The sequence below is a fragment of the Castanea sativa genome, chromosome 10 (genome assembly GCF_040712315.1).
Source record: "Castanea sativa cultivar Marrone di Chiusa Pesio chromosome 10, ASM4071231v1".
NCBI lineage: Eukaryota > Viridiplantae > Streptophyta > Magnoliopsida > Fagales > Fagaceae > Castanea > Castanea sativa.
This window is the reverse complement of record NC_134022.1, coordinates 6,865,427-6,887,788: the sequence shown is the minus strand read 5'-3', so window position 1 is coordinate 6,887,788 and position 22,362 is coordinate 6,865,427. Positions and strand designations below refer to the sequence as shown.

Sequence of the window (22,362 nt, the reverse complement as noted above, 5' to 3'; positions counted from 1 at the left end):
CTGACTGAAATCGGAATCAGTAGAGATTAAAACCTTGGAAAAATTTTTATGTCTGCTATCCTCTATTTTTGTTTGGGGGTAGTATTAGTTATATGGAATGATAAGGGAGAGGTCATGGCAGAAAAATATAGAGTGGTGTTCGAACTTCGAAGGTGACTTGGCTGTTATCATCAAAGTTCTATCCAAACCATAGCCTAACCAAATTAGCTATGGAAGTGTTATCCAAGAAACAACAATTTTTGCAACAACAATGGGTTGGCATTGCTTTAGTCATGTTAAACCTCAAGGCGATGTTGTGGCCCATGAACTGGTTCTTGATTTAATTGTATGGATGGAGGACCTTCCATCAGATTTTTACCATGTAAACATGTTTGATTTGATTACTGAATAAAATTGATGTACCTTCTAAAAATAATTTAGGTCTATCCTATATTATACCCAAACAATGGCCATTCATTGTTCTCAAAAGTCCCAAGTCCCAACTAGGAGAAGCATAATCTTCTACTGCTCTAACTTTTGCTAATTTGCAGTTAATCATGGCCTTTTTTTCCAATTGCCGAACATTAAGAACTTTTCTATGCAATTTGCATTTTTTTTTATATGAAAATTTCAATTTAGGACTATTAAGTATTTAGGTTTCACAATGTGAGCCAACAACTGTAGCTCCTAAACCATGGCAATGGTAGTCACCTGTTTCTCCTCATCTCAAAGTGGATATGGCACTGACCTTTTTCAAAGTCACCAATTATGCAGTTTTGGGCATTATTGTCAGAGAAATTCATGATTCTCCTATTATAATTCATACTGAATTAATTCCTTGCCAAGTAGACCCATTGTGGATGGCTGTGGCTGTCACACTGTATAGAGAGCCTTGCACTTCTGTCACAAACTAGGGATCAGAGATTTGACTGCGTAGTTTGCCAACTCACAGTTGCTGGCATTAATTCACTTGCAGGAACCATGCTTGAAGGAGATTTTGAATATGTTCGAATAGAGGCAGGACATATATCCTATAGGACAGTCTCTAACGCTCTGTTTGTTTTAGCAATGATATTTTTTAGAAAATGGGTTATTTTCTAAAAAGCATTTTCTATAAAACTATCTCATTTTCTAATGTTTGGTAGCAACTTTAAATGAGTTGAAAAACAACCTCATAACTTCCCTTATTTAGCTTGCTGTGAGATAGAGTTGTTTTCCAAAAAAATTTAATGGAAAACAATCTCCAAAAATAAGTCATACTTTTTATGTTGACCAAAGATAGTTTTCCTTTGACTCATCTTTTTTTATGCTACCAAACACTGGAAAACAAGGAAAACTATCTTTACATAAGGTTTTCCATTGAAACAAACGGAGCGTAAATAGTGTAATAAATTAGCCTATGCTTTGGCTAATCATGCCAAGGAGTTAAGGGAACCCTCGACTTTGAAGGAGGGATATCTATCTTTTCTCCTCTCTACTGTACACTTGGATTCTTTTCAATAAAATTCTATCGCTTTTAATTTTTTAATTTTTTGATTTTTTTTAAAGAAAACTATTTAGGTTTGGTCTATTTTATGATGATACAATAACAAACAAAGCTAAACTGATCTTTGTTTGTAATATTAAATAACCAAAATTATATTCTCTTCTTTCAATATATATTCATTAAAACAAAAACTATATATATTCTTTTGTTTTTCATATATTTACTTTCATTGCTTGCGTGTTTGTGTATATTCCTTCTTTAATAGTTTGTGTGAGTTTGTTTCTTGGTATATAACTTATGCCAAAGTTGTAAAGATACCTCCCTTTTGATGAAGGGCTCTTTGTTTTCCGAGACTTTCTTAAACGATCATAGTGGTTTCTTTTAATGTCAGTTCATATTGATTTCAAAGTTTATTTCGTTAGCTATTTCAAAGTCTACATACTTGCTCAGTATTCTTGATTGTAGAGGTTTTTGCCAAAAGGTTCTTTGGAAGCTTTATTAGTTGGGGTCTACAGATGCGATAATAGATAATTTGAGTAACCAAGTAGATAGACCATGAAGGAATATTAGTTGGTTTTTGACAATTTAAGAGACTTCAAGAAGCATAAATCTCATTTACATGGCTCAAGAATGTTAGGGTCATATTTTCTATATAATTGACTAATCTTTTGACAAAACGTATTTTACTTGTAAATTAAGTAGATCTAAGTAGGGTTTAATGTATATCAAGTGGTTGTATTAAATACATGAATATTGATCCAAGAAACAAGTGAAAAAAAGCTGTTTTACTGAAACTTGACAGATAGCTTGACAGAAAGCTGGTATCGAGATTTAATGGGCAGCTCAACATAAGCTTAACACAAACTCAATCTATTGAGCTTTACGAATTCAAAATTTCCAAATTTAAAATTCAGTCCAAGCTGATGTATTTGTTTAAGGTTTCTTTTCTTACAACCCTAGACATATATAAAGCTTATTTAAGAGACACCACACACGGATACAAAGACCAATAGTTTATTTTTTTTATGTGAGAAGCTACTGCATTTGTACGTCATAGGGTTTGGTAACCAAGTGCTTCTTAATTTTCATTATTGATGAAGTGAAAAACTTTGCAGCCAACAACAACCATTCAAGTTGCTAGAGTTAGTCACGTACTGAGATCCGTGTAAAAGGGTTAGTCACAAATTGGAGATTTGTGCATCAAAGGAAAGAAATCTACTACAAGATCAAGTTCAATTGGATATTGGATATTAGAGCAAAGGTTCAACTGTAGGTTAGTATTTCGGGATAGGTCAAAATAGTGGTAAAATTCCTTATGCTTATAACCGCTTGATTGTTGATTAGTGGATTCTTGGAAGTGGTGACCTTAAAATCACTCGGTGGGGTTTTTGCCTTGCATGAGGTTTTCCCCATTTGTCAACAAATCATCATGTCAAATTTATTTTCTACTGTATTTAGTATTTTTGGTAACTAGCCGCAGACCCACGCGATACATAAGAATAAATAAATATTTTGTAATAGGGTGTAATATATAAAAAGTAACAATTACTTTAAGTATTTTTTTTTTTAAAGATTTCTACATGTATTTTTTATCTTTTCATCTGTATAAAGTACAAATATATTTTGTATGTTTGATTAATATTTTTTTAAGGTGAACTACATTTTTCTCACTTCTGTTGTAGTATGTTATATTTGATATGCAACTATATTTTATAAGTTTTAAGTTTATTATTCAAATTTCTCATCTTTTAAGGAATAATGAGATCATCATAATTATAAAAATTCATCACAAAATTACAATGTAATCTTAACCAAAATTAAAATTAAAAAAACGGAATAAAAGATAGACTTTATAATAATTTATTACTCAAAAAATTGGTAGGCATATTCAAATTCATAGTCATGTAGATTGTGTTTTGACATAAACTCAAATTCTTATTTCCAAAAAGACAAGTATAAACTCATATCAAAATTCAATCAAAGCTATCAAAGAGAGAGAGAGAGAGAGAGAGAGAGAGAGAAGACTTTGTAATGGGAAATTAAAAAACACACATTACCAAAGCACATATTAAAAAAAACCATCAACCTTAATCAAAATTATAAGAAAGAACAAAAATCCACTGAAGAAAGAGAGAGAGAGACAGTACTCATAGTTTTTTGTGGGAGAAAATGTAGATTGAGTGGGAGAAATTATATCAATTTATACAAAATAAAATGGGGAAAAGAAGAGTCAAAATATAAGAAAGAAAAAATGATGAAGGAAGTGTAATAGTAAAGTAGAAAGTAGTGGGGAAATAAAAAGGTAGGGTTGTCCACGAGTCGGGTCGGATTGGGTTTGTGCTCAATCCGCATCCAACTCGACCAGCTTGGGTGGACAAAATCTCAACCAGCCGCCGACCAAGAGGATGATCGGATCGGGCGGGTTGGAACTTCAACAGGTGGCGGGCGGGTCAGTTGGGATCGAAGATCTAGAAAACGGCGAGAATTTGGCGGGAAAACGACGAGGATTTCAGCATGAAAACAGAGAGAAACCGACATGAAAACGGAGAAAAAACGGGCAAAATCTTTGAGGTCTCACCAGATCCAGCCTAATCTAGGCCATTTTCAACAAAATCTCACCGAGATCTTGACGAAAATGGTCTATGTCTCGCTGGATCTACCAAGTATCGTCGAAAATTTTGTAGGTTGATCGGATCGGGTTGATTAGATTTTAGAGAAGGAAAACCGACATCCAAACACCCAAACTCAGGTTTTGGAGGAACAAACTCGTCGCCGATCGTCGCAGAAGTCGGTTTGGTTGGCAACGGGTCAAGTTTGATCGGCAACGGCAGGTGGGTTGGGTTTGCTGGGTCTCTGGACAACCATATAAAGAGGTGAAGAGGGAGGGGAAATGTTAAAGGAAATGTAACAGTAAATGTAAACAAATAGAGAGAATAAGAGTTTTTTTTTTTTTTTTTTTTTTTTTTTTTTACAATAGGGAGAATAAAAGTTTAGAAAGAGAAAATAAGAGATAGAAAAGAAGTGGATGGTGTGGCTAGTGATGTGGCTCAACAGGAGCTTAGCAATTATAAATGCTACGCTTCAGCTTTTAGATATATATAGATAAATTTGTTGGTGCCTCCATGATTTGCATGCAATTTAACCTAATTAATCAACTTGGGTAATTGAATTAATAAACCATGTTCAAGCTATCTTAACCCAACAATGAAAGAAAGAAAGTGATTATCTTTCCCTTGTATAATATATCATTGTATTGCAAGCAAGGAAATACTACACCTAAGATGGATATACATTTGCCAACGGAAATAAGGATCCATTTTATTTTCTTTCCTTTGTAGATCATATTTTTTCTGCATAAGTTTTATACGTTTCATACCATATTTTACTATAATGATCAAAATAACCCCCTTTCCCATCATTCCAAGAACTCTAAATCTGAATTGCAAAAAGCTTGATTTGGTTAATCAACTTATCATGAAAAGCAGTTTGTTTTTACACATGATAAAAGTTAGACCCACCAGAAACAGCTTTTGTAGCATTATTTCTTCTATTTATAAATATCAACTAAGAAAAAAAAAAATTCTAACATAGACTATTATGCGTAAGATAATAGACTACAAGAGGATCCAACCATTTTCAGTTTGAATTGAGCCTTAAAAGTAGCAACAACGGGCACTAAACAAGTGATAAGTTAACTTGTATCACCAGTGTATAGAAATAATAATGCATACATGGAAGATTCTTCAAAGAAAATTTATTAACTTAAGAGGTATTTGTGCGTAGAAGCAAAAAATAAAAATCCCTCCCCTAGCACAAAGTGCTTGGGGTTGGCAGGTCCATTTGGTTGAGGGGACAGAAAAGTGGGAGAATAGAAAAAAAATTTAATTTCACTCATTTGTGTTTGGTTGGGGGTGGAAAGTGGAGGATGCAAATTTTTTTTGCTTGTTAGAGAAGAAAAATGAGAAGATAGAAAATAGAGTTTGTATAAATTTACTCATATACCCCTATTAGATTTTTTTATAAAAAAAAACATTATTTTTTAATTTAAAAATTGGGTATGGATGGCATTTCAATTTTGAAAAAGGTATAAGAAACCAAAACAAATGAGGGAAAGTTACTTGACCGGTTTTTGACCGGTTTTGATACATATAACCGGACCGGACTGCACCGGTTTTTCCGGTTGAACCGGTCGGACCGGCCGGTCCAGTCCGGTTTTTAAAACCTAGGGAAAGTAAAAGGATGATAAATAAATAAAAACCCTAAATAGGTATATATATAAATAAATAAATAAAAATATATATATATATATATATAAATATATAAAAGGGGGAAAAAAACAGAATATGAACACACACAAAAAAAGGCTATTTCACAAGGGACAGTTTTGTCTAAAACGAAAGAGACAAAAGCCATATGAGGTTAGGTTGCACTGGGAACATTTTTGAAGAAGAAAAAAAAAAAAAAAAACAAAAGATTGATGCACAGGGACAATTTTATCCAAAAATGAAGTCCCACATTTTCTCTCTAATTTTCTCCCCATATTGGAGAAAACACTCGAGCTTCATCAGTTTTCTTTCCCACCTTCTCTCCTAAGTTATTATTTTCTCTTTTACGCTCTATATATTTGTTGGAAAACCTTCTGTAAAGATAGTTTTTCATATTTTCTAATATTTGGTAGTATAAAAAAAAAAAAAAATTGGTCAATGGAAAACTATTTTCAGTCAACTGAAAACTCTAATAAAAATAAGGCTGGTTTTCTATAGGTTGTTTTCCAAAAAAAGTGGAAAAAAAATCTCTTTCTTTCGCGTCTTTAGTCTTTCTCACAGTAAGCTCTCTCAATTCTTCTTCTTCTTCTTCTTTTTTTTTCTCTCTCTCTCTCTCTCTCCTCACATCCTCACTACCACCCTCTTTGATCTCTTCACTACCCACAGATTTCTCTCTCTATTTGCCCCTCTTCTCTTTTTTCTCCCTATTTCTCTTCCCCTCTATAAAATCATTCTCTGATAAGGTTTTTATTCCCCCCCCCCCCTCATAAATTAGTTAATAGTTTTATAACAATTTAACATTTTGGTATTTATCAAACTACTTGTATTGGATTATTTTCCCAGTTAAACTATTTGGCCTATGTGGCATTTTGAACTATTTAAAATAGAGCTTATGGCTATTTTAAATTATGAAAAGTACGGTTGATTATATATATATATATATATATATATATATATATATATATATATATATATATATTATTTATGTTATTGTTCATTTATATAAGCAAGATGGAGTGTTTGAGATCATGAAAGTTGGACAACTAATTTTGATTGTTTCTATTGTCAAAATTTTAGTTTAAAACAAAATTCATTCTTGATTTTTTATTTATTTATATTGATTACATTAGGTGGGTTTATATAATACATATGTTATTCATGTTTTAAATTATACAAGAAATGTTATAAAATATGTGCATATCAAATACTAAAAAATATTCTGAAGCTCATTTTCAAGGTTGTTATCCAACATCGAAAAAATGAGATAGTTTTTTAAAAAATACTCTCTAAAAAATGAACTATTTTTCATAAAATATTAATGCTAAAACAATCAGAGAGGAATATATAGACTAAAATTATCATTTTCTCTTTAGTAATAGACCAATAGTATTTCTAACAATTATATAAACTCCAATTTCCATAACTAAAAATAAGAGACATATTACACTTTGTTAAGTTCAAACAGTTGTTGTTCTCAAGATTTTGACTCTAAACAAAATTTTCTATAAAAACGAGGAGTCTTTGTCGAGGCTATTCTCTGGCTGCCCGGTCCTCGAAAAGTTGAGAGTGTCAAGAGATTGTAAGGACGGTATGATCGATTTATAAATAAGTGTACCTACGCTGAAGCATTTAGATTTGGATTACAAACTCGAGAGGAGAAAATAGCAAAATAACCCTAAGTTTCTAACTATATAGTTAGCAGGCCCGGTTTGCAAACTATATCATAAACTAACATCTCGAGTCTTAGACGCTCGATTTTGGGCTAAAAATCGAGTCTTTAAGGCTCGGTTTTCTCTGTTTGATGTGGCGTTTTTGCCAGGTGGCGTCCACCTGGAAATCGAGTCTTAGAGACTCGATTTATGTGACGTGGCCATCTGGATCTGACGTGGTTGTGCCACGTGGAAAATAGGAAACCGAGTTTGTGAGACTCGATTTAAATTTGGGGTTTTTTCAAATTTTACGCCTCTCACACAGCTCTCCTCTCTCTCTAACATAGCAGACTCTCTGTCACTCTCCCTCTCTCTCACTCTCCCTCACTCTCACACACCGAACCTCAGCCTCTCTCAATCGCTCACCCTCTCCACTCTCACTCACTCACCCTCTTCGTACTCACCAGTCTCCACCATTTTCCATCAGGCTACGCGGTTTGCTCTGCGCTTCCACTGCCTCCACACCATTTTCCATCAGGTTTGTTTTTTTTTTTTTGTGCAAAATGAAATTATTCTGTTTGGTTACCGAGAAATTGAACTAGAGAAAAACAATACCCATGTCTTCAATTTCACTATCTCATCAATTTTACTCACCAAAATAAGAAAAACCCAATTCCCATTACTTAAAAGTAATGGGTATGATTCAGAATGGGTATGATTCTGTGTGTGTTTGGTTTGGGATTTTGGGGTTTTGGGTTTGCTTTGGCCGTGTTGGTATGCTGAATTGATGTAGGCTAGTGTGTATGGGATTCTATGGACTTTTTTAATTAATTTTCAGATTCTGGGTCTGATGATTTTCTGTAAAATCAAATACAATATCTCAGTTGTGTCCAATGCAGCATAAGTAGTAGTTTAAAGTTCATGAAGCAAGTTAGAGGTATAATTTTCATGCTTTTTTTTTCCTTCTGGATTTGGTAGTTTTGGGTTATTTTTGGTGTGGATATTTTTGCTTCACTAGACTTGAATTTGAATTGTTTGCTGAGATTTTTTATAGTTGTTGTTTAACTGTGTGATTGGATTTGTATAGGTAATAATTATTGAAAGAATTTTGGTTTTTAGTGACCTCTGATGAGAGGTTGGCATTTGAGCATGATTTGGAATGGTGGGTAGATTTGGATTTCGAGTTTAATTAGGAATATTTTGGAAGTGATTCATTTTTTTTTTGTTTGGAGGGGAAGAGGGTCTGATTTATACAATTGACACCTATTGTGTTTAAGTCTAAGTTCATGCTTGATTGTTGTCTGCCTCCTGTTTTGTTTTTCATTTTAGCTTGCTTATTAATGCGTTTTGGTATTTGATGTTTTGGAGTTCATATCATGTGTTGTTTTACTGGTAAACTATAATTCACACTCCTGGTCCCTTTAAGACCTTACTGTATTTACTGCAAGGATGGTACCGAATGAGGTAAAGAAAGTAGGTTGGCAGAATAGCAATCAAACTTCTTACCAAGAATAGTCTCTCCACCTATTGATAAGACCCCAATAGCAATCAAACAATTTCTTATGGGATGCAGAATTGGATGCTAACTTATATGATGGCCAAAATTTCATTTATATTGTGTGTTCATTTCTCAAACTAACTGCTTATCATTTTTGTGTAGTATGGCTGCTGCAAATGCTGGGCGGATTGACTATACAGAGCCTGGACCCATTGACAGGTCGGTGTTGTCAAAGCAGCTCAAGCATCGGTCCGAAGCCATTTGGAATGGGCAGGTAAAACATAAAACTAAAGATTTAACTAATGTACATGCATTTAATTTATACAATGTACATGCATATGCCACCCATATATTAATCCATGGTTCGATCCTGTGCAGGATCCAAGATCTGTTACCTGCCGTAGCCGTAGTTCAGAGTTCTCCAATCGAGAGCCAATGGTGGACGACCGAGTCAGGAACATCATCAAGGCAGTTGGTTTGGAGGGACTCCTTTGGGTCCCGGGTAGAGAGATTGACCACGGTTTGATAACTGCCTTAGTGGAGCGATGGCGGCCCGAGACTCACACCTTCCACATGCCACATGGTGAGATCACCATCACATTACAGGATGTGGAGGTTCTTCTCGGGCTTCCTGTTGATGGTGACGCTATAACAGGGAGCACGCAGAAAAGTTGGGTGGATGTGTGCCGGGACTTCCTTGGCTTTCAACCTATAAATCAAGACAACCATAAGCAACTTACTGGTCAGAGGATTCTCATCAACCGGCTTTTGGAGCAAGTTGCCAATCCATTGCCGCCTAATGCTGAAGAGGACCAGCTGCATAAGTATGTACGATGCTACATCCTAGCGCTATTGGGGGACACAATATTCATGGACAAATCCGGCGATAGGGTGCATCTAATGTGGGTGCAACAGTTGGAAGACCTTCGTAACCCACGAAGGTACAGTTGGGGAAGTGCTTGCCTTGCATGGTTATACCGAGAGCTATGTAGGGCAAGCGAAGACACTAGTCAGATTGGTGGGTGCTTACTGTTACTCCAGTATTGGGCATGGGCCAGGTTCCCCTATTTGTGCCCCGCAGTTGAGCATGGTCCGCCAGTGGGTGCTTATGGTCCTCCAGTGCGTGGTCCATTGTCCTTGAAGTAAGTCTTTACCTCATGCACGTCATCTACATTATGCGATCATTCCCTAAGCTTATAATAATGTAACTTGCTTTTATTTATTTATTTTAAAGGCTTCTAGCAATTTTTTATGTCAACATTGTGTAAATTTCAAATAGAGGTTCAATATATATGATTACGTTAATATACTCCAATTTTGTGATTGTCATGTGGCTTGCATGTGCTTTGTTTTTTATAATCGAGTTTCTTATTCTATTGTTATTATTAATTAAGTAAATATCTATAAGATGATCTTAGTAGTTATAACATTGGAATTATCTCTGTACGAAATAATCGAGATATTGATCTATTGCAACTGATTGTAGGTGGTTGTGGGTCCCAAACAAGAAAAATAGGCCCGCCCACATCTTTAGGGACAGATATCGCGAGCAAATAGCTTCAATGTTGCCAGACCAGGTATGAAAATGCATTGTTTTACATGTTTAGGAACAAGATATTGGATTGAGGGGATTTGAAATATAAACATTGCTACCTAACGTGTTGTGTACTTGTTTTTTGGTTGTTGTAGGTGGTGTGGCAGCCATATGAAGCTGAGTTAGAGGACCTTCCGCCATGGTGCATTGCAGGGAGGGCCGTGTGGACGGCAACGGTGCCGCTTGTATGTTTCCACCTAGTAGAAAAACATACACCGGATCGTGTCGTTCGTCAATTTGGGATGATCCAAGAAATTCCTCGCAATGTTGACACCGACACTGTGCTTCAAGGCATTGATTTGAGGGGGAAAGTCGGTGTTGATTGGACGCGAAAGCATGCTGTGCATATCGATGAGTGGGGTAATTGCCTTCAACGACGTTGTGAAGCAGTGCTTGGTGATATGCCTCCACAGCACGAGTACCATGACTGGTTCAAAAGGATAACTCGGAGGTTCATAGATAGGCCTGGTGCTATAGTGACTCTGCTGGTAACTTCTCAATGTCTTCTACATCTTACCATATTGAAATAGCATGAAACCACTGTTTAGATAACAGTATACTATCACATTTTTTGCTTAGCACTTGGTCTCTCTATAATTTGCAATTATTACTAGCACAACCAATTCTAAACCAACATTTATTTTATTATCGATTGGCATTGTTGATTTGGTGTTGCATTACTAATATGTGTGGTTTTTCCATGTGCAGATTGAGGGATACGTCCGTTTGTTGAGGCGTCACCCAGTGGGCACAGAGGACCACAAGGACATTACTGAGGTCCTAACGGCAGTGCATGCAATTGAACGTGTACAACCTCCTATTCCTGAGGCCCCGAATGAGGAGGCACCTACTCCAACGGGCCCAAGCACGAGCACAACCCCGGCCGGATGTCGCCCTCGTCCGCCTGTTGCTAGCCCTCGGGTTGTCCCTACCCCCGATCCTTCTCCATGCATCCCACATCCATCCCCTAGCCCTACCATCCCTTCATCCACCCCACATCCATCCCCTACCCCCACCATTCCTTCACCCACCCCACATCCATCTCCTCGCCCCACCATACTGACACCCACCCCACATCCTTGTCCTGGGTCTGACATTCGTCCACCTACTCCACGGTCATTTCCTCAGCTGTTACCCATTCCATCCTTTGACCTGGGTATTGATCCAACTCCACCTGACATGCAGCAGGAGCCACCCTCCCACAGTACATCTTCTGCCCCGTCTTCAGCCATCGACCTACCCCATGTTCAGGCTGAGCAGACTGTTGGGTTACCTGCAGTGGCAGAAGGTCGGCCGAAACGCATATCAAAGGCACCTCCTTGTGGGACAGGGGGGCACAAACATGGACACAATGCTGGGCCCGAGGCATCTGACGAAGGACATGCAAGACCTCCTCCTTATTATACTAGACGGCATAAGATTCAAAAAAGGTAACTCAAAGCTAAATGTGAAACAACACACTTTATAACTAGTGGTATTCCTCTTTTCACATTTCAATCTACTATTGATTACTTCATGATATTATTATGGAGGTCAATATGGTTTTAACGTACATTTTCCGACGTAGGTGATGGGAACGAGTGGTTGAAGGGGGCCAAAATGACAGTGATGCGGGTGTAGAAGACGGTAAGCAACTACTCTGACTTTGGCGGTTAAAGGCCACAATTCACTCTCGATTGTTGGAATAACAACGTAAAATTTCATTCTTCTCTCTTTTCTTTTTGTTCTTCACCAATAAATTTTTGTTTAATTAGCGCGGAGTCTCAATTATTTATTTATTTTGCGTAGAGTCTGAGTAATTTTTACTTAATTAATTAATTTCTTTCTTAGAGTCTAACTAGTTAGTTTGATTAATTAATTAATTAATTAGAGCTTTTTCTGTTGGTGAATTAGAATCTGAATTATAATTATTTAATTTCTTATATTGCTGTGTAGAATCTGAATTTTATATATATAATGTTAATATTTATTAATTAATTTCTTATATTCTTGTTAGATTTTATTAGGGCTGTTCTGTTGGTTGGTTAATTTATGTGTTTCTTTGAATTATTGTTTTGTAGTTTCATTTGTCTTACAAACTTGTGGGGTTGTTGGCGCCACTTGTACTCTGCTTGGTATCTTATTTCCCATGGAAACAGCAAAATCAGAAGAGGATAAGCCCACAAAAGATTTCGTCCAGACGGTCGAAATTTTTTGTGGACTCTTGTTCTGCATTTGCCTGCATTGGAGAAAGCCCTGCTAGAGGAACTAGTGAAATCTTTGAAGGAGCAGGGATTGTTGAAGAAGGGATCAATCCGGGTAGATATGGAAGAGCTGGATCTAGAAGAAATAGATTTTGAAAGGCTAAGCGAGAGAATTTCTTGTGTTGGAAGATCGGATTAGTACAATGAAAGATATTATGGGGAAGGACTGGAAGAGAGCATTGGATGTGGAGGGATCAATCATCTGGGTAGATATGGAAGAGCTGGATCTAGAAGAAATAGATGAAGGGCTAAAGCGAGAAAATCTCTTTGATGTTGAAAGAGCGGATTATAGCAATGAAAGATTTGAAGGAGTAGAGAGCATTGCGGCGCTACATCTGGAACAGCTAGAGAAAGATCCGAAGAAATAGCTCGGAAAGAGCTACGGAAGAAATACTCTCGCATGTTTGCGAAATCCGAGAGAAGATAGAGACAAGTGCCTGCTAGTGCTTGGTAGATGTTTACCTGCTATATGATGTTTCTTTTCTATACTTTATGCTTTTATGTTCTCTCTGCCTACATAAAACTGCATATTACCATTTCCTATAATATCCGGTAGCCCTTACATCACTTTTTCTTATGGATCTCATTAAGTTACCTCTTTTCATCAACTTTTGTTTGTGGAAAATTCTGATGGTTGCATCTGAACTCTTTATTTGGATCCAATATCATCTAGATGCTTTAACGTCTTCTCAACTTTTTAACTCCTAATTTGACTTAACTCATTGTTTTAACCTGTGGAAGAGACAATTCATATGAAAATTGAGTCATGTGCAGTTGAAAATATGTTAGATTCTTTGTATTCTTAACGTGCTAGTAATTTTTAAAGTACTAAAGTAATGCAGGCTAATTTATAAATTTCATTATGGGAAAGGCGAGTCACCTCACCTTTAGCATTTCAGTCTTTTCTGTTTATCCATTTACATTATCTCATCCTACTTGCTAAATCCTATTGATGAATTTAGAAATTTTCAGTTTTAGCTGAACATCTGTGCAAAAGCAAAACCAGATAAATGTATACAATCTGCTTGGAAAAAAAAAAAAAAACCCTTATAGTTTAGTTCATGAGTGAGAGTTTAGTGCTGTAAGTTTAAATTGATGGCTTTTAGTCCCTGAAATAACTTGGTCAAACTAAAAACTAACATGTTATGGCTTCATTATGGCTAAATTACATCAGTTTAACTTAGGTAGGGACTAAATCGATCGCTTTAAGTCTTGGAAATAATTTTAATATCTCTTATATCAATAGTCACACCCATATCACTAGTACTCCCTTCTGATATATCTTGCTGCTTTTCCTTTTTCTTTTTGGCTCTTGCTGGTCCACTAACGTTGAAGTTGAATTACCATCTTTGTTTTTGTTGGTAGTGGTGTTCTTGTTATTGCTAGTGCTCTTATTATTAGTGTTGTGTTTTCTCCCATGGGATTTATCTATCTATGTGACTGTCTAATTTTTTTGCTTGAACTGATTTTGTCAAGGTCTTTGTTTTGAGTATTCAGGTAGATATTGTGTACTAATGTTATTTCCTTGTTCCTTTTATAGCATGATGTTTCCGAGATAAAGAGCTTGATTTACTGATCTTGTTGTGTAGGACTGTTCTTGTAGCAAACAATGTTTCTCTGCTCAACAAAGAGGCAAATGCACCTATCTATAGTCCTGAAGACTTAAAAAATATTAAAAAAATAGCTGAGAGAGATGATACATTTGATCTACTCGGGAATTCACTGGCACCTTCTATATATGGGCATTCATGGATAAAGAAAGCTGTAATTTTATTGATGCTTAGTGGAGTGGAAAAGAACTTAAAGAATGGAACCCACTTGCGAGGGTGAGTTGTACCTTCTTCTCTAATATTCTATCGGCATTATATGCATCTTTTTTATTGTACCCTTTCTCTTATGCAATTCTCTTATTTCCTGTATCTGGGACCATTCCTTGAGGCCCTAGCATAAGAATTGAACGTTGAATGTTAATAAACTGATTAATTGTTTCTTTCAGCGACATTAATATGATGATGGTTGGTGATCCTTCTGTTGCCAAGTCTCAACTTCTAAGAGCCATTATGAATATTGCTCCCTTGGCCATATCAACTACGGGTCGGGGTTCTTCGGTGTTGGTTTGACTGCTGCAGTTACTTCGGATCAAGAAACAGGTAAAGCATCTCCATGTGCTCTAGCATTTTGCATTATGTGGCATTTTTTCTTCTTCAAGGAAATGGTAATTGACCGGTGGCTGTTGATCGGGAGAAAGAAGGCTAGAAGCTGGTGCGATGGTTCTTGCGATCGAGGTGTTGTCTGTATTGATGAATTTGACAAGATGAATGATCAAGATCGTGTTGCCATACATGAAGTTATGGAGCAGCAGACGTAACTATTGCCAAAGCTGGTATTCATGCGTCACTCAATGCTCGATGCGGTGTGGTGGCTGCCGCAAATCCCATATATGGAACTGTAAGTGGTACATATGGTAGTTATTCAAGTGCACCTTACTGCAAATGCTAGGTGATTGGTGCTTTAATTGCTTAGCTTGATTTCATGCGTTTCTTGGTTGTGCGGTATGATCGTTCATTGACTCCGACGAAGAATATTGGACTCCCAGATTCTCTGCTTTCTCGTTTTGATTTACTATTTATAGTATTGGATCAAATGGATCCCGATATTGATCGTCAAATCTCTGAGCATGTTTTGCGCATGCACCGGTACCGTTCTGCAGTTGGAGGTGTGTTAACACTAATCTCATGCTCGAATACTAGTGGTCTCTATGATGAGCTTGATTAAAGAGTTAAATTGTAGGTGAGGCGACACTCGATGGGAGCTCAAGATATGGAAGAGAAGACGAATCGATGCGACTCTGTCTTTGTCAAGTATAACCGAATGCTACATGGAAAGAAAGTAGAAAGGGGACGGAAGCGTGATACCCTTACCATCAAGTTTCTTAAGAAATTTATTCATTATGCAAAGCATAGGATTCAGCCTGATACGTGATGAGGTCATTATAATTATTAGTTTTTTATTCCTACCTTAATGTAATGAGGCTATAGCCGAGACTAATACTAGTACTTTTTTGTCTGCAGGCATCTGAACGGATTGCAACGGCATATGCGAGCTTAGAAATACCGGTTCAAATGCAAAGGTTAGTGCATTGTAATCCATTGACAAACATCCGAAATTAACTATCTGGGTTTTCTAATCCACCGAAAAACATATTATACAATTAATGATAGTTTTTCTCTTTACCAATTCGTGTGTAGACTGGGGAACACTTCCAATCACTGCTAGAACCTTAGAAACCATAATACGTCTCTCTACCGCTCATGCCAAATTGAAGTTGAGCGAGAAAGGTACCTGGATCCATCTCTCTTTTGATGTCTTTTGTAATTAAATGAGAATATAATGAGATTTGTGTTCATTATACTCCTTAAGATTTTGGAATGAATCTAAGTTCAATATTCATGTTCGAGAGGTCTTATTTGTATTGACCTTTAACTGAGGAATTCCATTGTTTTTCTGCTTGCTCATCACAAATTGATCTCTCTTGGCGAGGTTTCAAAGTCGATGTTGATGCTGCCCTGAAGGTTTTATATTTTGCAATATATCATAAGGAATTGACTGAAATGGAGGAGCGTGAGCATGAAAGGGAGAAAGAATTGGAGAGAAAACGTAGAGCCGACCATCCTGGTGGAAATGATAGAGACCATCGTCCTGGAAAAAAAGATAGACGCGAAAGTGGAACTTCGGATGTAGAAGGGTGAGCCATAGCTGTATTTTCTACATGAATTTTGAATGTACTTGTTGCTTAGAAGCATTGGTATCTATTCAAGGAAAATCTGTCATTTGGCTTCTGTAGCTGTGCATGCTTTTATATATATACTTCTATATATAAATAATCACACTTTGTGTAGTTTTTGGTGTAGACTTTCATTTGAATATGCAAGCTCTGAACTAAGTTGTTTTATTTTGTCTTTTCATTTATTCTTTTGCCTTTTTAACTATGGGCAAGTTCTTTATTCCCTATGTGTGTATACGAAACTTCGGGCAACCATGGTATTTGGATGTGAATCCTTTCCTGTGTAGATGAATTTCAGCCATTCCTTGCATCGCCTAGTTGAGTTAAATAGGTTTTCCTATAGATTTGGTTACATAGTGACCATCATTTTGATCGCACATTGATTTGGGTGTAATGTAGTATGTTCAACAAGCTAGTCACACTAAATTGAGTTTTTAATGATTTTAAACTTTTATGAGCCAACAAGGTTTTCAAAAGAAGCCTATCTTTATTTTTGGATAAATATTTTAATGCTTTCTTCGGTTTCCTTTATTGCGGCAATGGTAGTTTGACCAATTTACGTAATCGGTAGTTGACAAAATCGGTATTTTGTTGACAAGTACCACGAGTACGAGAAAAATGCATGGAAATGTTTCAAAGCATGTGACATTGGTCACGAAATGAGCAAGATGGCTGAAGAGAGAAAACTCATGTTAGTTTCGAAACGAGCAGGAGTTGGCTTGTAATGGTGGTCAAGTGGCAGCATTTGAGGTAGTGTAATCAATTGTATGGTGTCTTGTTTTTCTCTAAATATTGTTTATGTTACTTCATATATGTCCATGGGCCTACTTAGATATACATTTTTGTAGATAATTTATAATAGAGATTATTATAAGATACATAAGTATGGATTTTGATATAATTTTTAGACAGCTATATGGTCATGAATCAAGCCGAAGGAGTAGATTGTCCTAGTACAGGAGGTTGAAGAAAAGGATGTTGTCTTGGATGATTTTGTTGTATGCACACATGCATTAGATACACTCATCAGTATGAGACAGATTAAGATGGATTATGTTATTTACCCAATGCTCAAATATGGTTGGGAAATGAATTTACAAATTTTAATTTGTTAAAATATATTTAAAAAAAAATGATACCAATAACAAAATTTCTTGAAATATATGAAAAAATGATGACCTGGTGAAAGTAGTTTTACGCATTGGAACTAATAATAAACTTGAGTGGCTCCACCGACAGCAACTGCATTAGTAGCTCTGTTTGTTACTATGTAAAGCATTTTCCTGGTGAAAATGTTTTTTACACAATATTTTCAAGGAAAATAAATTGTTATATATATATATATATTTTTTTTTGGGATCCTAAATTTTTTTTTCTACTATTTGGTTGCACAAAATCTCTATGTTAAAACCAACAAAAAGTTAGTAGGTGGTGGTGGGAGGAGCTTCTGTTTTTTTTTTTTTTTTTTTTGGAAGGGGGTGGCAGTGGTGCAGTGTGGAGAAGTGGGACAGGGAAGTTAGGAAGGTGGTGTGGGTTTTTTTTTTTTTTTTTTTTTTTTTTTTTTTTTTTTTCTAGTGTTAAGGGTATTTTTCTAATTATGTTAAAAAAAAAAAACTACATAATTGTTAGTTATCAGTCAGTGTTGCTGGCATAGGGTTTTAATTTATTTATAGGTAAGTCTTACTCAGTTTATGGACTTTGATGTGTGGCCTTTGGTCCAATTCGTTCAGGAGTTTGTTTGTTAGTCAAAGTAGGAATTCTAGTACTATTGGGCAAAGCTAAGATCTAGAGTCTATAGAAGTGTCATTGCACTTAAAGAAAGATGGAGTTGCTGAATGGAAAAATTGAGTGTATTGAGTATTGAGGGCACTTTGGCCTTAATGTTCAATTCTCACTTTCAATTCCCTCTTTCTTTTCTCTTTAACTTTTTTTTTTTTGATAAGTACCAAGTTTAATTGAAAATGAGAAATACCTTCTGTTCACTTTCAATTTCCTCTTTCTTCTCACAAAAAGAAAGACATCCTCCTAGGAACTCTGACACTCTAAATACTCTTCGAAGGAAAGGAATGAGCTGTAATGCCACAAATAACCTGGTAGTGGGACCGCACGTCAAAAGTACCTCTCCCATTCAAGCTCCTGCTAACATTTATAGGAAAGGAATGAGCAGTAATGCCACGGATAACCAGGTAGTAGGACTGCTCATCAAAAGTACCACTCCCATTCAAGTGCCATCAAAAGTACCGCGCATCTGTTACCATCCGCATTACTGTCCACGTTACTATTCAAGTGCACTGTTCACAACTTGTAGGTAGATTTGATCTTAGTATCTTCCCATCTCTTCTGCAAACCTAAATGAAATCCTTTCTCATCCTTTCCCTAGTTATTAATTGACCCTAAATCCAAAATCCTCCTAACTCTAATCCTCCCACAAGCGAGGAAGAACCTTCAAAGCACAAAGCTATGCAACAAGGACATTGTAATTTAGGTTTTTTGCTAAAAAATTGGGCATTGGCTATAGTTTGTTGGACACATGTTGGTTGAGATAGTCATGTGGGACAACTTTTATTCATGTTTAATTATTTATTTATTTTTTATAGGGATTTTGATGGTAACTTATGATTAAATACAACATGGCAATGGTTTATTATGAAGTTCTTTTGTATATATTCAGAAAAATCGTTATTTCCTCTGGCCTGATTTACAATGACGTCTAGGATTGTAGGGGTTGGCAGAAATCCTCAATAGGGTAGTCGAAGTTAGCTTCATGATTGAATTAGCAAAGTTTAAATTTTTATTGGGATGTACATGCCTTTCACATGTTTGAATTATAAGTAGATATGGGGGGTTTGTTTGTGGGTAAATGCATGCGAGGTAAAAAGTCAGAAAATCAGCTGTGATTTTGGAGGGAGTTACAGTACCAAGAAACTGAGTGCTTTAGTGGTTCTTTTGGTATCCTCACATTACCATCTGATTGTGAAATATGCATTGAACTGTTAATTAAACAAGAGGTTACGATAGATAAAAAAAAATGTACGTTTTCAACTGATTGCCTTTCTGCCCAATTTTACCTAACTAATATGACCAATGGAACATGATTAATTGTCTTGTTTAGTGGTTCATGTTAGATTTAAAAATGTACGCACTCTTCATTTCTGTAGGACAATAGCACATACAGATTTGAAGCCTGAATTGGCCCTCCATCCCTAATAAACATTGAAAATAGGCGGCTTGCGGGTTTTGCACTCTTTCAAGATGCCTCAAGACGGTTAACCGCAAAATCAGCTCCATATATTGAAAGTGGTTGAAGTCTCCAACGACTATGTGTCCATAAACGACATCATAACCCACACCGCCGAGATAAAATCAATCATTGGGTAGAAATGTTGCTGATTTCGTCATTTTATGGAGGTTCATATGGCGGCCGGTTTTCAAGTTCTGGTTCAGCAGCAGCAAGATTCTCTTTAGCTTTAATGATTCTTTCCTGACGAGATTCTTCTTGCTTCCTCAAGTCTTCCATTTCTTTATATTTTTCCCTCGTACTTGCACCCCCTATAGACACATTCAATCAAGGTAAATTATTCATTTCCAAATGAAGCTAAATTTCTACTGCAATAGATTTTCCTGAGGATTCTCCGTACAATTTAGTGGTTTTTTGTTGTCTCTCCCAGTGGATGCTCCAAATGTAATGGTGCAATTGGTTACATTGGCTCCATTGGAAATGAGAAGTTTGGAGAGGAGATGACAAAAAATTAAAAATCAGCCGGTGTTAATGTGAGTTTCTCTTCGTCTTAGACTTGCACTGAACGTTGGTTATGTCTTCACCTTCTTATTGGAGTTAAGACAATTATGAAAATTGTAATCAGTACATTTCTACCCAAGGATGAATCTACATCAACTGGAACTGTCTTGTTTATGTGGTTGGTGGTCAGAGGTCAGTGATATGTCATGTCTGCACGTAAACTCAGAATGCAAGGTCAGTTCCATAGGGATTGCTTTGATTGCTTAGTTTCATGATGATTTACATGTTCAATCCAGTCAGCAGTGTTGGTAGGTTGCGTTTGTTGGACAGATAATTTTGCTGCTTTCACTTGCATTTTGTCAGAAAATATTTTGTAATTATAAGTAGATCACGCAAATAGGCAATACCCTACATGATTGGCCCATGTCCTACTCTAACAGTTTCCAACTCATGGCTCCCATTATTACTACTAAGAACACTTGAAAATCGAGAACCCCCTTCATTATAGTCCTATCTTATGTTCTCTATAGTAGCTTATGCTTATCAGGTACACAACTAAAGGTTTAGCTTGATTGTTATGAGAAATATATTTGTCTATTGTGACTCTGGTGTTAGATGTTGGAACATTCACAGTGTTCAATTCTAATCTGCAGGAAGTTGGAGTTAATGTCACAATATTTTTTTTATTAAGCTTGCGTTTGCCTGATGTTACCTTCACTGGCAAAATTAAGGACAATGCATGTTAACGTAAGTTTTCTATCTCATAACTTTTGAAGAGTTAATTACTAAATTTAGTCAAGAAAGAATCTCCTGTGGTGCCTTGTACCTGTACGTTTCTTGTCACACGATTGTATTTATTCTCAGGTTTGGAAGTTCATTTACATTTTCTATAGGGTGTGCAAGTACGAGGGAAAAAAATAATGAAATGGAAGACCTGAGGAGCAAGAAGAATCTTGTCAAGAAAGGAATCATTAAGCTAAAGAGAATCTCGCTGCTGCTGAACCAGAACTTCAAAACCGGCCGCCATATGAACCTCCATAAAATGACGAAATCAGCAACATTTCTACCCAATGATTGATTTTATCTGGCGGTGTGGGTTATGATGTCAGTTTATGGACACATAGTCGTTGGAGACTTCAACCACTTTCAATATATGGAGCTGATTTTGCGGTTAACTGTCTTGAGGCATCTTGAAAGAGATATGACAGTTTTTTTTGCTATCATAAAATGTATTGGTGTACCTATAAAATAAACTGTGATCTTGTTGTTGTATTGCTGCAAGAGTCCCCAGTGGACCACATTGTATGTATAGGTATTCTATTTGCAACTGTAAAGTCTAGAAACTAAAGTAATGGTTATTATGTTAATGGTCAGATATTTAGATTTTATGTCGTAACTTCTTCAGTTGCATCAACTTCAATCCAATTCAATCAGCTTCACGTAGGCCACCTAATCCAATGCATGATTTTTATTATATAAAAAACTCCACTTCTCAGTCTTGATAAGCCATGTATAAGAGGAAAAAATTTATATCTTCTATCTCTGCAATACTATTTAATTCCAGAAGTTTGAAATTTCATAGCTGTAGTTTAGATGTGTTTCATAGTTTTGTTATTTATCTGGAATTAGTTATCAAATTTAGAAACTAAACTATTTAATTTATGTCTTTGAAACACGTAATTGTGCAGAAGTTTGAAATTAAACACCCTCTATTTTAGATTAATTTCATAGTTTTGTTATTTATCTGAAATTAATTATCAAATGTATAAATCGAGCCTTTGAAATTCGATTGCTTTAATGTGAAAATCAAGTTTCAAATTGTCGATTTTTAAATATATCCTTTCTTTCATAGTAAAAAATAATCGAGCTTTGAAAGGCTCGATTTTATTACGTGACTTTTTAAAAATATATCAAAAAGATAAATGAAAATCACGTGTCCAATTTCTACAGTACGTTTTTTCAAATTCGGTTTGGCATAAATGGAAAAAGATAAAATATAAATCTAGTTTGAGAGCCCCGATGTACATATAAAATTGAGTTTAAAAGCCTCGACTTAGAGTGAAAATGTTCTGCCTATTAGATTCGAGTTTAAAACCCTCGATTTTAGTTTAGTGGTTTTTTTTTA

The 22,362-nt window shown here is 35.9% G+C and overlaps 2 protein-coding genes and 1 pseudogene across 2 annotated transcripts; all 3 read left to right on the top strand.

Annotated features, from left to right (window-relative positions):
• Nucleotides 1–8,838: 8,838 nt before the first annotated feature.
• Nucleotides 8,839–10,023, top strand: LOC142611941 (serine/threonine-protein phosphatase 7 long form homolog). The gene is made up of 3 exons (XM_075784087.1): nucleotides 8,839–8,843; nucleotides 9,040–9,151; nucleotides 9,256–10,023. The coding sequence occupies exons 1-3, from the start codon at nucleotides 8,839–8,841 to the stop codon at nucleotides 10,021–10,023; spliced, it is 885 nt and encodes a 294-aa protein (XP_075640202.1).
• A 771-nt stretch (nucleotides 10,024–10,794) lies between these two features.
• Nucleotides 10,795–11,905, top strand: LOC142612972 (uncharacterized). The gene is made up of 2 exons (XM_075785147.1): nucleotides 10,795–10,959; nucleotides 11,180–11,905. Exons 1-2 carry the CDS (start codon nucleotides 10,873–10,875, stop codon nucleotides 11,903–11,905), a joined length of 813 nt encoding a protein of 270 aa, XP_075641262.1. The 5' UTR covers nucleotides 10,795–10,872.
• Nucleotides 11,906–13,775: 1,870 nt separating this feature from the next.
• On the top strand, nucleotides 13,776–21,633 carry LOC142611940 (DNA replication licensing factor MCM3-like; annotated as a pseudogene).
• Nucleotides 21,634–22,362: the final 729 nt, after the last annotated feature.